The following is a 15,280-nucleotide window of genomic DNA, read 5'->3' as shown; positions in this document are numbered from 1 at the left end:
GGAAAATTTAGAGATTTTTTGTTCTGTTTTAATGATTTACAAATCAGATCCTGATCCTTCATGGTGACAGTACTAATTTGTGCCACCCCTCACAGCAGGTAGACTGGCTTTCTATTGCAAAATAAATGTGTTTCTTGTATACTTTCTCCTTATCTTTTTACCCTCATCCCACTATTTTCATTATGACTAAATTTAGAATTTCTCCCTTCCCCCACACCTATTTCATTTCTCCTTTCCTTTTCCCTTTTGTTATTTCTACCAGGAACATTTCAGGCTTATATTATTGCCAAAAACCTACTTTGGAGAAGAAAGAAGATTCTACCCTGTCTTTGCAGCTCGCCCTTCCCTCAAAAAAACAAATTCCTGTATGGTATTTTTAAAATTCCTGTGATTGGAGGCTTATGGTGTCACCACAGCACAAATCCTTTCTCCTTTCCCCCAAGTCTGATTTGACTTACAAATGAGTATGTTTGGTATTTGTTCTCCTGTAGCAAAACACACATCTGTAGGTAAAATTACTCAGCTTGCTTACTTTCAGAGATCTTCCTATACCTTTTACGGAGGCACAGTTGCACCTCTACAGAGAGAATCATCTGTGGGCAAACCTTTCTCTCATTGCATGAGTTGGTTAGGGAATGACAATAATGAAGGCAAAGTCCCTTTTGCATCACTTCGTGAATCATTTGGTTGGTTTCATGCAGTCACTGCTTTCAGATGAGATGGGTTTCTAGATATATGTTTCTAAACAAACCACTAAAAGCAAAATCCTGGCTGTGAATGTGGTCTTTCTTAACTGCACATTTCATTGCCTTCATTGTTGTTAGACTTCATAGAAAATGGTGAGTGAAGTCTGTATCTTGATATGGCAGACTGGAATGAATTTTCTCTTTGCTGAGATGAGTTTTAGGTTGTTTCTCCTGTAGTGGGGCTGGTTTTGCTTTGATCCAACTCCCTATTTACCTTGAGAACCAAAATGGCAGAGAGGATTGAGTACTAGGTCTGAAGTCAGACCAAAATTCAAATCCTGCCCCTAAAATATTAGTCTTTTGGAAACTCGGTTTCCTCTTCTGTAAAATAGAGTTAATGATGCCTCTAGTACCAGCTTCATAAACCTCTTCAACAATGAGGTTCATATGCATGAGAGAACTTTGAAAACTTTAAAACATTCTCTTTAGGATTGGTCCCACAATGAGTAAAAAGCACATGTCTGTTATCTCCATCAATGATAGTGGAACCACTGCGCTTGGACATGGGTATCCCTGTCACTGGTGGTGAGAACAGAAGTGACAGCAAGGAAAACAAAAACAGGAATAGAAGCCAGACCAAGGCAAGGAAGTCCTGTCCCCAAGGAAGTTCAGGTTGAAGGTGACAAAGTTTTGAGTGTTGAAAGATCAAATCTCAAGATATCTTAAAAGGCAGAAAAATCTGAACAATCTTAAAAGAAAAAAAGCATGAATTTTATCCTTAAAAAAGGCAGAGACAATGATATGAATAAACTAACCACCATGTCATTTGTCTTTGTCATCTCAACAAAACCTTTGAGGAGTAAAGAATGAATATATTTATTGAGAGCATTTTCAAGGAAAGCATGAAAATGGAGTTGGAAAGTTTTTAAAATAATGACTAGAAGAAGAACAACAATAATAATGATAAATAATATTTATAAAAGCAGCCCAGGGAGTACAGAAGTTAGAGTTCCAGGCCTGGCATCAGGACAGCTCATCTTCCTAAGTTCAAATCTGACCTCAAATACTTACTATCTGTATAACCTCAATCAAACCGCCTAACTCTATTTGCCTCAGTTTCCTCATGTATAAAATGATCTGGAGAAGGAAATGACAAATCAATACCTTTGCCAAGAAAACCCCAAAGGTAGTTTCAAAGAGTCAGATATGACTGAAAATGACTAAATAGCAACAAGAAAATTAATTGAAGGTTTAGAAAACTATATGCACAAAATCACTACTACTAGAAAGGGACACAGTGGTATGAAAGATATCAAAGAAGTATAGAAAAGTGATGGGCCTGTTGGGGATGACGATGGGATATAACAAATGGACATTCCACATACCACATTTTGAGATCCAGAGAAAGGGCCCCAGCAACCATCCCCCTGCTATATTAGAAAATTTCCTAACCTCTTGTGACTGAAAAAAAAATCATCTATTGGTATCTGTTTACCTTACATCTCTGACATTTTTTACCAACCATTAAGTTTCCTTATGACAAAGCAAAACATTCAAGATAATAATCTCATCTGGCAATGCATTCAATATTAAGGCAGTATGCTTTATTATCTCTTTTCTAGCACATTCAATGATTTCTTAATTGCTCAGATTCTTCAGAATCTCTTCCATTATGTTATTGTGGTCATTGTGGATATTGTTCTCTTGGTTTTACTTGGTTAACTCTGTATAATTTCCTATAAATCTTCCCACCTTTCTCTGAATAGCCTTGCTGAGACATCTTACCTGAAAACATTGTGGTAAGCATTTGTTTTTGTTTGTCTGTGGTACAAGTTGGAGTTCTAGAACCTATGTTTAGATCCTGCCAACCCTGTGTGACTTTGGTCAAGTCAGTTAATTTCCCTGGGCCTCAGTTTTTCTCATCTGTGAAATAATGAACAAAATGGCTTCTGAAGTCCCTTACAACTTTAGATCTATGTCCTTTGTTTTTTTAAAACAAAGTTTATATTTTATGTTTACCATTTACATGCAAAGATAGTTTTCATCATTCAACCTCTTGCAAGCTTTTAAATTTCAAATTTTTCTGCCAACTTTCCTTCCCTCCCCCCCACCTCATGGCAGCAAACAATCTGATAGAGGTTTTACATGTACAAACATATAAACATATTTACATATTAGTCATGGTGTGAAAGAAGAAATCTAATGACTTAAAAAAAGTTTAATTGATGCCTTTTATTTTTATATAATGATCATTTCCAGTCATGCAACTCTGATCCCTTAGTGAGCCCTCCTTTGTAATCAAGAAAAAGATTAAGGGAAACCACAGGGCTCAACAAATATGTCAGACCATTTAAGCAACATTCTGTGTTTCTGTTACCCCATTTCTCCAAAGAAAGGAGAGACACATGCTTCCTTATCTCTCCTCTAGGCCCTAAATTGGCAGTCACATTTATCCTTCAATCCCCTGCTAAGTTAAATATCCAAAAGCATAGTTCAGATCTTGTCTCCTCTCCTACTCATAAACCATTCATGGCTCCTCACATCTTACTGAATTAATTCCAGATTCCTTGGACCTCCACCAAGAACCTCTATCCTTGACCTAACTTTCTAGCCCTATCTTCCATAATCCCTTCATTTCATCCCAGTCTCCTGCAAAACTGAATTAAACACTCACTTTTTCCCAAATATGTCCTCATGAGGAGATTGGGTAACTATAGGACTGGGAAGTGAATAGGGATGTGGGAAGGGAAAAGACTGCCTTCCATTTACTCTTCTAGAAGAGAGATTTCCCAACATGTGGAACCGTTGATTGTACTGACATTTCTGCTGAAGAATTTAATAATGCTGGGGGAGGGAGATGCAGGAGCATTTGACACAGGCAATAACTAATTATTACTGGAGTGCATTTTAAGGGAGAGCCCGGGAGAGGGAGAATGGTGGTACTTTCAGTGTTATTTGGTCTCTTGTCATTACGGGCCTCAGGACTTGAGGCAGATGCCATCTGGATACGCCCAGGTTAATGCTTTCTGTGAAGTCATGAGGTGTCAGATTCCATCCATCTCAGCCATCTGGAGAAAGTGGTACTTCTTAGGGGCACTGAGCAGCCTGGGATACCCACATGTTTCAGATTTCAGAGTCAAAAGTTGGGCTCTTTTCTCCTCTAATTTGTTGAGAAGTGAATATGGTGTATTGAAAAGGAGAGAAGACATGTCTTCTGGTCCCTTCTCTAGCTCTGATTATATAATTAATAATAGTAATAATAACAACAATAATATTTGTTAGGCACTTTGTAAATAGTATATATTTGAACCTCATAATGACACTATGAAGCAGGTGCTATTATTTCCCCATTTTACAGTTGAAAGAACTGAGGCTAGCAGAGATTTTAAGTGACTGGTCCAGGGTCACACAACTGGTGTCTGAAGTCACATATGAATTCAGATATTTCCTGACTTCCAGTCCAAAATAGGTCACAAAACCATGATTTGCTTCGATTTCTTCATCATTTCAAGACCTTTCCCCCTCATTGGTCCCATTTGTCTCTGGTCATATTTTTTTCCTAAACCTAGAATGCCTTTCTAGTCATTTTAGTATAGTGGAAGAAGCAGTGAATTTGTTCTCAGAGCCCCTGGAGACTGAGGTCCCAGGTCTTCAGGAAAGTTAATTAATTCCTCTGGTCCTCAATTTTCTCTGCATAGTGAGGGAATTGGTCATCTAAAATCCCATTGAGCTCCAAATTTTATGAGCCCTGCTCCCATCCTGATTTCTGTCTTTTGAACTCCTTTTTCTTTCAAAATTTATCTCAAATTCCTTCATGAAGACTTTACTAATCCCCTAAATCCAATTGGGAGACTCATCTTCCTGAGTACAAATCTGGCCTTAGACATTTATTAGCTGTGTGATCCTGAGCAAGTCACTTTACCCTGTTTCCTCACTATAAAATGAATTAGAAAAGGAAATGACAACTCACTTCAGTATCTTTGCCAAGAAAACCCTAAATGGAGTCCCGAGAGCCAAACATGACTGAACAATTCCAATGTGACCTCTCAGTTTTGAACCCATAAAAGCTTTCTATTCTTCTTTTATTGTACTATCTCACCTTGGCCCTATTCTGGACCACAGTATCTTTCTAGGCAGGATGGTCTTATCTCAATACCTTCTCTGTGCCTGTCATTGAGCCTCCATAATAAGTTTTGAATAAATGAATAGATAAATGCAAAACCCTTGTGAGTGTCTATCAAGTCTCCATTTGTATACCCTGTGAGTGTTATCTCAAGCATTTCCCTTCTACTCTACTAACCCTCCCTGAATTCAGCCATAGCTTCATCCCCCAAGCTCTGACACTGATTGAACAGAGGCCAACCCACAAATTTAGTCCCTGCCACTGCTCCCTTCATCAGTTAGTTCTCTGAATAATATATGTTGCCTTAGGAGCACTTCAGGATATTTGAAAGAAGCATTCTATCAGGGAATCAGAGCATCCTATATTTAAAGCTGGAAGAGGCATTGGAGACCATCTAGTCCAGCCCCATTTTGTAGTTGAAATGAAGCTTTTCAAGGTTATACAAGTACTAAGCAACAGATCCAGGATTTTGACCCCCACCTTCTGACTCTGCTATACCAACAGTACATCTCAGAGGCAAGTGACTCCCACAGATTGCAAAGGGCCAGAGCTTTCTTTCACCAGTTATGGGCACTACTATTATTCTCATTTTTGCTGATGAGGAAACTGAGGCAGAGAGAGGGAGATTAAGTGGTGAATATATCTGTAGCAACATTTGAAATTACTTCTTCCTGGGTCCCAAGTCTGTACTCTGTCCAGTCCACCACATAGCTGCTTTAGAAATGTGACAATTATTATTGCTAATAATAATAAAAAAAATAGATTTTATATACAAGCTTAGAAACCTACCCTAGGCCATCACCTTTTTTCCTGCCACACTTCCTCCTTCAGCCTTGATTCAGTGGTTAGCTTATTATATAACATCTCAAATTCAACATGTCCAAAATGAAACTCTTTATCTTCCCCCTTAACCCTTATCCAGTTTTGTTTTGTTTTTATTTCTATCTAGGACTATGCCATCTTAGCAGTTAGCCAAGTAATCACTCACTATACAATTATATACTTAATGGCTGCTAACCAGTGCTTTATGTTTCTTCATCCATCAATTTTATAATGTTATGACACTTTAGCAATCCAGCCTTTTTTTCTTTCCCTCACCACCAATGTTCAATTACCAGATCCCATGGAGCCTACCTTCCCAGCATTTCTTGAATCCATTCCCTTCTTTCTATGTTTACTGATATTAAGGACCTGTCTAACTCTAGCAAAAATATAAAATCATTAGACTGGCCCTTAAAGTCCTCCATCTTACTCCTTTTCACCTTTTCAAGTTTATGGTAAATTATTCTCCTTTCACAATCTGTATTCTACCCAAATTAAGACTACTGGCTATTGACACTATACCTCCTGATCTTCATGCATTCATTTGTACAAACTCTCCATACCTAGAATTTTCTTCTCTCTCCACTTCCTCTCAATTCTTATCTTCTTTCCAATTCAACTCAGATGCCATTTCTTTGGGGAAACCTTCCCCTATATGGAAATTTAGAAAGTCCTTCCTCCTCACATTATGTTATATTTACTTATTTACAAAATGCTGTGTCTTCTAAGTAGGATAGGAATTCTTTCAGGGCAAGATACCAATAAGCTGGAGACATCTAGAAGAAAACCACCTTGGGATCAAAGACAGATTGAAGAAACTGAGAATGTTTAATAATAGCTAATAATAATCATGAGCATTTATATGGCACCATAAGGATTAGAAAGTACTTTACAAATATTATCTCATTTTATCCTCACAGTAGCCCTGAAAGATGAGTGCAATTATCCTCATTTTATAGATGAGAAAACTGAGGCAGACAGACATTTAAAGGGACTTGCTGGGGATCACAGAGGCTCAGAGGGGACACGATAATTGACTTCAAGTTTTCGTAAGGGTGGTCTTTTGGATTAGACCTATTTGGGTTGACCCCAAGCACAGAATTAGAAAAAAAGAAGCAGATCAAGACTTGAATGGGGAAAATTTCCCGATATTTAGACTTGTCCAAAAGTATACTCATCTACATTGGGTTACCCAGCTTTTAAAGGCTTACTGACCACTTAATGGATATGTTATAGAGGTAATTCTCATACAGGTTGAACTCAGTCATCATTCTGGTCACTTTTCCAACTCTTCAGATTGCTTATTTGTAATCTCTACATTTTTGTCTTTGTAACTTTAACCTCTTGCATAGTGGATTGAATATAGTAGATCCCTGAGTCTTCATGGCCCCATTTGGAGTTTTCTTGGCAGAGATACTGGAGGGTTTTTTTTACTATTTCCTTCTATACTCATTTTCCAGAGGAGGCAACTGAGACAAATAGGATTAAGTGATTATCAGATTTGAACTCAGATCTTCCTGACCCCAGACCTAATCTTCTTCCCGTTGCACTTTGTAGCTGCCCCAGATACTTAATAGACATTTATTAAATTGAAAAGAACATTGTTTCTGTGCAGGAATTCATTTCAAGGTGCTAAACTGAGTGACACTGAACTTCAGTCCCCATCCATTTGTAACTTGGCAACTATTTAAATAGTATTTTGCCTCATGGTCCATGAACTCATTGGAACCTTCCAGACAATGCCTTGGTGGCTTCTTCTCACAATTTGAGGAATATTGAATTAATTTTACTTATCTCCTATTGACAATGTTATTCTGCTGTTAGGTGATTAATCCCCTGGGCCAAGTGGACTGGCAATATGTCTCATATTTGGACTATCACCAAACAACTCCCTACACTTTTATTTCTCTCATTCCTTTTCTTTCCCTTCAATTTTATTTTGGGTCCTGTCACTGCAGCCTTCACTACCCTTCAATGGTTCAACACACACTTGAAGGATACTGCTTCAGAAACCAGGAAGCATTACAAGATGCAAATATCATCCATTCTGGTAAAACTGGAATAAGTGGGTGGTAGCTTCCCATCATCATCCTTGCTGCCCCACTTTTGTGCTTGCCCACATCCTAGAGCTACTCTGGTTCTCTGGTTATTTTCCTTCTCTCTATCTCCTCTTACTTGGCTTGTGTAATGTGGTTTTCTGAACTTGACCCTATGTAGGCCACCCTATATCTAATGAAATCTAGTCCCCAAATTCTATAACTGCCCTATTCCACCTTTTTATTGAGACCAGATAAAAGATGAGTTGCTTTAAAGAGCCTATGAGAAATCAAAGGAATTTATTCTTCACTAAAGAAAGGCCTAAATAACAACTAGCCTTTGTATGGAGCTTTAAAGTTTGCAAAATGTTGTAAGGATATATAATGCTCACAACAACCCAGTGAGCTAGATGCTATTATTATCCTCATTATATGTTGGAGGAACTGGCTTGCCCAGGGTCTAAGCTCAGAGGCAGCATTTGAACCTGGATCGCCTTGACTCCCAATTCTAAGACTTTATCCACTCAACCTGCTAGTGGAATATACCTTGAAGTATATACAGACCATGGTATTTATAGTTATAGATTACAGTCATTTGGAGCCTTGGGAAAGAAAGCTAGTTTCTTCATGCAGTTTTGTATATTTTTCCCATTCTGAGAAACTTGCAGATAGCTAGTTTATTTAGGCTGGGTTCAGCAGGGTGCCAATGAATTTTAAGCCTTTGAGCCTTGGAAATTAGAAGTTTTCTTTTAGCCTCTTTCACTGTTGCTTTTGAAATTCTAGGAACCTCTGGTTTCTTGTTTATGACCTCAAATGTGTATGAATCATAAACTCCAGACTGGGACAGTTTCCTCCCTTTGCAAAGGAAACTGGTTACAGTTGGCAAGTTGTTGAGATGTACAGACTAAAATGGGTGGGTAAAGGGTCAGTGGAAAGTCACAGGGCCATGTCTCCTCACCAGTTCTGAATGTAAGCCACAGGGTTTGGGGAAGGGGAGGTGAATTGGGTTGGAGTATGTGAGGGTGGTGCCTTATAGGTAAGGACCAAAAAAAGAGGGGGGAAAATATTCTGGATTCTGCCTCCCTTTTTTCTGTGAATTAAAAAAAAAACCACATTTTTCTAGCCCCTGTAGAATGAGTGGCCAGTAAACTGATAAGCATTTGTAATTTTCAGTTCTTTTAAATCTTTTTTGCAAAATTGTTCTGAGTAACAAACAGTTTTGGGAGTGTGTAGAAATCAGGAAAGTAAAGTGGAAGTAATTGGATGGGGGAATAGCTAGAATGTGGCCTTGCAGTCAGGAAAACCTAAGTTCAAATCCTGCTTCAGACATTTACTAGCTGTGTAACTAAAGGCAAGTCACTTAACCTCTCTCTGTCCCAATTTTCTCATCAGTATAATAAGGAAATGAGCCTTCTGAATTCCATTCTGTCTCTAAATCTGTGATTCTTTTTGAATTCAGGTGACTGAAAGTTATTCATTAGTATCATTAACAATATCTCTGAAATTTTATTTTCTTTTTCATCTAAAGCTATAAGAATCTTGGGGGAGAAGCAAAAATTTGATCTTTTCCTTTATTTTCTATTGGAAATGTCCTACCCTCAAAGTCTTGGTCTTAGAGCATTTGGGATTTGTTGGTTATTATTTATAATAAGATTCAATTTAGGTAGGATCATAATGAATCATAAATAAGGGTAAGGGTTCTCTTCTGATGAACAGAAGAAAAGGAGACCTAGAAAATATATCTTTAATTATGAAGAAGGGCAACAGAGTGCAGGATACTTTTTTTCCCCTTGTTAGTACTTACCTATAAGGGCCAATTTTATTCAAAAATATTTGGTAAAGAGAGGAGATTCTATGTTTATGGCAGCTTTCTGCAAAGAGCCATGATTTGGTCATTGTGGTTGGGAGTGTAGCACTTGGAATCAGGAGATTTGGCTTCCAATCTTAACTCAGACTCTTAATTTTGTGATCACATACACGCCTCAGTTTCCTCATCTGTAAAAAAAAGAAAACAATATATTGCTTATTTCACAGTTGTGTGGAACACACATGGTAGAACTTAAAGCACTCTATAAATGCTTGTCATCATCATTTTTATTATTCATCAGGAAAGATAACCTTTCTCTCCCTTCTTCCTCTTCCACACAAACAAATTATATTAGGTTTTATCCATTCTTGTTTTCCCTTCCTATATTGGGAACTTCCAAAGGAGAGCAGCAACATGGATTCCTTCCTAGTTTTCCATCTGGGCAAGTCACCAAGAACAAACCCAGACATCAAGGCCAGACCAAAAAAATCTTGCTTTAGACAGAGGACTCCTACATCTGGGAGATGTAATGCACCCACTGTCCTCTCAGTGTATTTCCTGTGTCCGGAGCGTCTCTGCCCGCCGGCTCTGGTCTCTAAGTTTCCATACCCTGCTGCCAACTTATAATAACAGAGACAGCAAGCAGCCGGGTAAGAATGTCATAACCCACTCTGCACGTGGTTGCATGCTTTGCAAACTGAAACAAAGCTTAGCAAGTCTGATTGGAGGCCTTGTAGCCTTGAGAGTGGCTGGGTCCCAGACCACGAGGAGCCTGGAATTAAATAGCATCAGGTCTCATTCTTTACCATTCATGTTATCATCTTCATCAAGTGCTTCCTCTCTGAGTTGGTATCTGCAGAGAAATAAATAAATCCCATTCTCCCAAGTCATGTTCCTACCCTGCTAGAAGTTCAGCCATAGGAAAGGTCTGAAGTGGATTATCCAGGGCCGTGCCTCTCTCTTTGCTTGTTCCCAAAGCTGGGCAGGAGCAGAGTGGAATCTCCACAGGAGATCACATCACTTCCTCACCCAGTATGGCACGAAAGTTTGCCTTCCTTTCTTAGCCTTCCCAGACTTCCTCCAGCTTGCCCTGGATACACCCACTCCCGGGCAGCTTTGAAGCCCAGTACATCAAAGAATGCCTGCAGGTAACCAGGGTGCTGACCGAGTGGCTGCTTCCTTTCTGAAATTTGTAAGGAGGGAAATGGGTTCAGGAAATAGGATACATGCTTCTCAGAAAATCTTTGTGTTTGTGTAAGCTTTAATAACTCAGGATGATAAAAACCATCTGTATGTGGAGTTTGAAAGGAAATTTATTAAGCTTTAGGACAACTACATTACACAGTTGTATACAGTGTATTTTTAATTCTGATCCTGCCATAGCCATCTCAGACTTTTTGGAAAAGTCACCATTGAGTCATGGAAAGAGTAAAGAAGGTAATGGAAAAAAAGGCTTGGAATGGAATCCAGTCTCTGCCCTTTAATTCTCATGGGCAGCTCATTTAATCTCAAGTATCTTAGGCTAAAAAATGGATATAATAATATTTGTACTCTCAACTAATTAGAGTCACTCAAATTGAAGTGGATGTTTCTATCAATGATGATGATCACAATCCATCCATACCTGCCCATCCTGTGCAACTCTTGTCCATGACTTCCCAAATAAGACCATCACAAAAGATATACCTCCCAAGCTTGAGACCTTCCTTCTCCCTAACACCCTAAGTCAGCTGGTGGAACACACAGTTTAGTTACTAATCTGTGGTTAGTTACTACTACTTCCCACAAAATCAGTCCCATCTTTTTCTATTATTTAATTCTTTAGTGGTATTACATTGTTTGTCTTTCAAAATTCTCTAGTATGTGATACAGCTATTCCATGTAGCCTCTGAACAAAACTAAATTTTAATTCTTTAGAAATGATAATCATACTATCCCATGCTTCATAGTCATAAAGTCATATGGAAGACCAAGCCAACTGATATATATGTTAGTATTATTATCTTTAAATACAGCAAAAAAAGGTTTATCATCGCTAAGATTAACTTTTCACACTGGCTAGGCAATGTAAATTTATGGAATAATAAATCCATAGAGGTTGTGAAAAGAAAATTCAGTACTTGAAAGTTTATGTGTTGTTTGTGTTAAGATCTACAATCAGGATGGAGTATGCCCCAGGGCATCAAAATGTGTCTTTTACCCACTATTTCAAGTAAGCTACTAACAACTCAAAATTTTCACCTTCTGCTAACTATAACTATAAAAAAAAATAAGAATTTCATGCTACAGTCTAGGAAATAAGGGTTTTATTTTAATGTTGTTGAGTTTTTTTAATCTCCTGCTTCAGTCTACATTTAGGCTCCATCAGTTTTCTTTGTGGAGGTGGATAGCATTTTTCTATCATGGGTCCTTTGGATTCTCTTGAATCATTGCTTTGATCAGAGTTGATCACCCTTACAATATTCATGCTGTTATGTACAATTTGCCATTTCTTTAGGTACAATAATATTCTATTATATTCAGATACCATACTTTATTCAGTCATTCTTCAATTGAAAGACATTGCCCCCCCCATACTTTACAGAATTTTGCTATTACAAAAAAAACTGCTATAAATATTTTATCCATATGAATCTTTTTCCTCTTTATCTCTTTAGGATATAGACTTAGTATTGGTATCTCTAAGTCAAAGGATATGCACATGGGAATCACTTTAATGATATAGTTCCAAATTTAAATGCTGCTTCTATTTACAAATGAAAGAGTCCCTTGAATCCTGGGGTCATGTTTTTGCCTTTCTGGGTCTCTCTTGACACTTAACACAGGGCTTAAAACTTAGTAAACACTTAGCTTCTTTTGATTGACTTCAATTGACTCCAGTGGTCATTGACTCCAGTAGATAAAGTGCCTCTTTAACCCCTCTCCTGCTAAAGCCTCTAACTGGCTTCTCCCATGAGTGAAGAGGTCCAAAGTCGTCACAGTGGGTTAGAAGAGAGTGAGATTAGAGGAAGTAGAAGTGCTGGGTACAGACAGCTTTCTCAAGTGTGGCTGAGAAAGGGGGGGGGGGGAAGGAAATGACTGCCATGGAGAAGGGCTACCTCTTCATCAGAGACTGGCATCAAAGAGGAAACGGTAAGGAATGATATCATGGGTTGATGAGTTGAGCTGAGGAGAGACGAGAATTACTCCCCACGTGGGCATTAATGCCTCAAGACTGAAAACATAGAGATTTAATCAAGTAAAAGATCTGGAGTGAAGATTACAATAAATTTCATATAATCAGGAACTTAATTTAAACTTTTAATTCAGTATTTGACTTATAGTGAGGACAGTATGGGTTCAACTCCAGTAATGAAACCTTCCTACCTGTGTGATCCCTGCCAAGGAACTTAAACCTTTCTGATCATGAAGAAAGACTTGAATAATTTACAGATGGGATTTGTAGAGAGAAATAACATATCAGGGAAGACACTGATTTGACATATTGACACACTGTTCTGTTTAAATAAAGTCATTGATTTTATAGATAAAACAATTTTCTCATTTTTTATATTATTACCTAGGATACATCAGTCATTGTTTTGGTCCTTGCTTATCCCATCTGTAAAAAAAGAGGAATATTAGTTATTGTGACATTTTAATTCAAATAATAGTTCCTAAGTACCTAGATGCTGGGGTAGATATCAGATATAGATAAAGAGTAGCTCTCAGTCTGGGAAGAAGACCCATAAAGGATAATATATAAGCTTGATGTGAAGACTCAGCAGGAAGGAGCCATTACTGACTTAGGAATTAAGGAAGGCTTCCTAAAGGAATTGGCAGGTCTGGAGTAGAGCCTCTAAGGCCATTCATAACTCTTAAGAGTCTAGTCTGCATGTCTTTAAACCAACCATTAAAAAGGAGGTAAATAAGAGAAGGGTTGAGCATAGATAGTAGAGGTTTTTGTGTTATAGGGAACTAATATGTGATTAAATGTTTGTGGACATTCGTGGTTTATGTGGTGGTAGAGAAAGAATTGTAAGTATGTGTAACATGGAAATAAATACTTTATATAATTAAAAACCTCTGAGAATGAGTACTCAGACCTCCTGGGAAGAAAGGTGTCACATTATACAATTCTAAACTCTACTGACTTTTTACTCATAGTTCATAGTATTTTTTTTATTCCTTGATTTATTTATTTCTTTTTTTCCCCCTCCCCAGATAATTGTGTCCAGAGATCTTCAAGGCCCTCCATGGAAAATATGCACCACAATCCTCCTACCATTGAACTCTTGCATCGTTCCAGGTCACCTATTACAACCAACCACCGGCCTTCCCCAGACCCTGACCAAGGGCCCATCCGGTCCCCCCTGGACAACATGATCCGCCGCCTTTCCCCATCTGAGAGGATCCCAGGACCAAGGCTTCACCAGGAGAACAACCACCAGGAGTCCTATCCACTGTCAGTGTCTCCCATGGAGAACAATCACTGCCCACCCTCCTCAGAAGGCCACCCAAAGCCATCCAGCCCTCGCCAAGAGAACACTCGGGTCATTCAGCTGATGCCTAGCCCCATCATGCATCCTTTGATACTGAATCCCCGGCATTCGGTGGATTTCAAACAGTCCAGGCTTTCAGAGGATGGACTACATAGGGAAGGGAAGCCCATCAACCTGTCGCACCGGGAAGACTTGGCCTATATGAACCACATCATGGTATCTGTCTCCCCACCTGAGGAGCACGCCATGCCTATTGGGAGAATAGCAGGTAAGCCAGACTAAGTCAGCCGGGTCTCCTATAGCTTCCTATAGCAGCTGTGGAAAAGCCTCATCCCATGCCCAACGAGATGCTCTTAAAAACCGTGTCTTTGGAAATGAGAGAAAGCCTCTAATTGGAGCTATTAAAGAGCTTCTGGGATCTGGTAGTTAGTTAATGATCCTCTGAACTTTTTTAAAAAGAAATGTCCAAAGTCCAGCTGACAAGAGAAGTCAGAAAAGAAGCGTGGCTTAGCAAAAACACTTAACATGAAAGGTTTATGACCATGGTAATGGTCCTGTCCTCAAGCTTTCACCAGCTAATTAATGAGCGGACAGAGCATAAAGAAGCTTTGCCTCAGACACTGGCCTTTAATTTCACTCTTCAAGTAGTCAGCTTTCACCTTGGGAGGGTAGAAGACTAAGATTAAGGCACTGGTGTCCAGGGCAGGTGCTCCTGGGTCATTTGGTCAAAGGAAACTACTCCCAACATTTTTCCTTGTGTTGACAACCCCAAATTTGCTTAACCTTGCCAAGAAATCAAACCTGGGAGCAAATTTGGGCTTGTGACTTTAGCTTCAACAATTATAATAAAGAGAACTCGGCCTTCTCCAGAACATGCCAGTTCACAAAATACTTTCTTTACAACAGTCCTTTGAAGTAGGTAGTAATAGTATTATTATTGTTAATAATAACAATGATATTGATAACTCATGTTTACATGGTACTTCAAAATCTATATTTTACATATATTATCTTATTTGCATTTTACCACAAACCTTTGAGTTTGTGGCACTATTACAGGTATTACTATGGTAGTTTTATAGAAGAAGGGTTCAGGATTTAGATTTAGAGGAGCTTCTTTTTACTGCCTCTGGAACCTCAAACAAGTCACTTTAATGTCTGGATTTCTGTTTCCTCATTTATAAAATGAGGAGATTGCACCATTTCCAGATTTATGACTCTTGCCAGTATGCATGTGAGAGGCAAGATTTGAACTGAGGTCTTCCCAACTCCAAGGCCAGACCTCTGTCTATAAGCATGCTAGGCAATACTCCCAAGGATAGTTT

General features: G+C 38.6%; 1 protein-coding gene across 2 annotated transcripts in view; it reads left to right on the top strand.

The window, feature by feature from the left end:
• Positions 1-15,280, top strand: part of ETV6 (ETS variant transcription factor 6) — a 319,314-nt gene that overhangs the window by 269,229 nt on the left and 34,805 nt on the right. For both annotated transcript variants that reach the window (XM_074194579.1, XM_074194578.1), the window contains exon 5: positions 13,678-14,223. In XM_074194579.1, the coding sequence (XP_074050680.1) occupies positions 13,678-14,223 (546 nt within the window). The remainder of the gene's footprint in view (positions 1-13,677; positions 14,224-15,280) is intronic.

This window comes from Macrotis lagotis, chromosome 7, assembly GCF_037893015.1.
Source record: "Macrotis lagotis isolate mMagLag1 chromosome 7, bilby.v1.9.chrom.fasta, whole genome shotgun sequence".
Lineage (NCBI taxonomy): Eukaryota > Metazoa > Chordata > Mammalia > Peramelemorphia > Peramelidae > Macrotis > Macrotis lagotis.
This window is presented reverse-complemented; position numbering and strand designations above follow the sequence as displayed.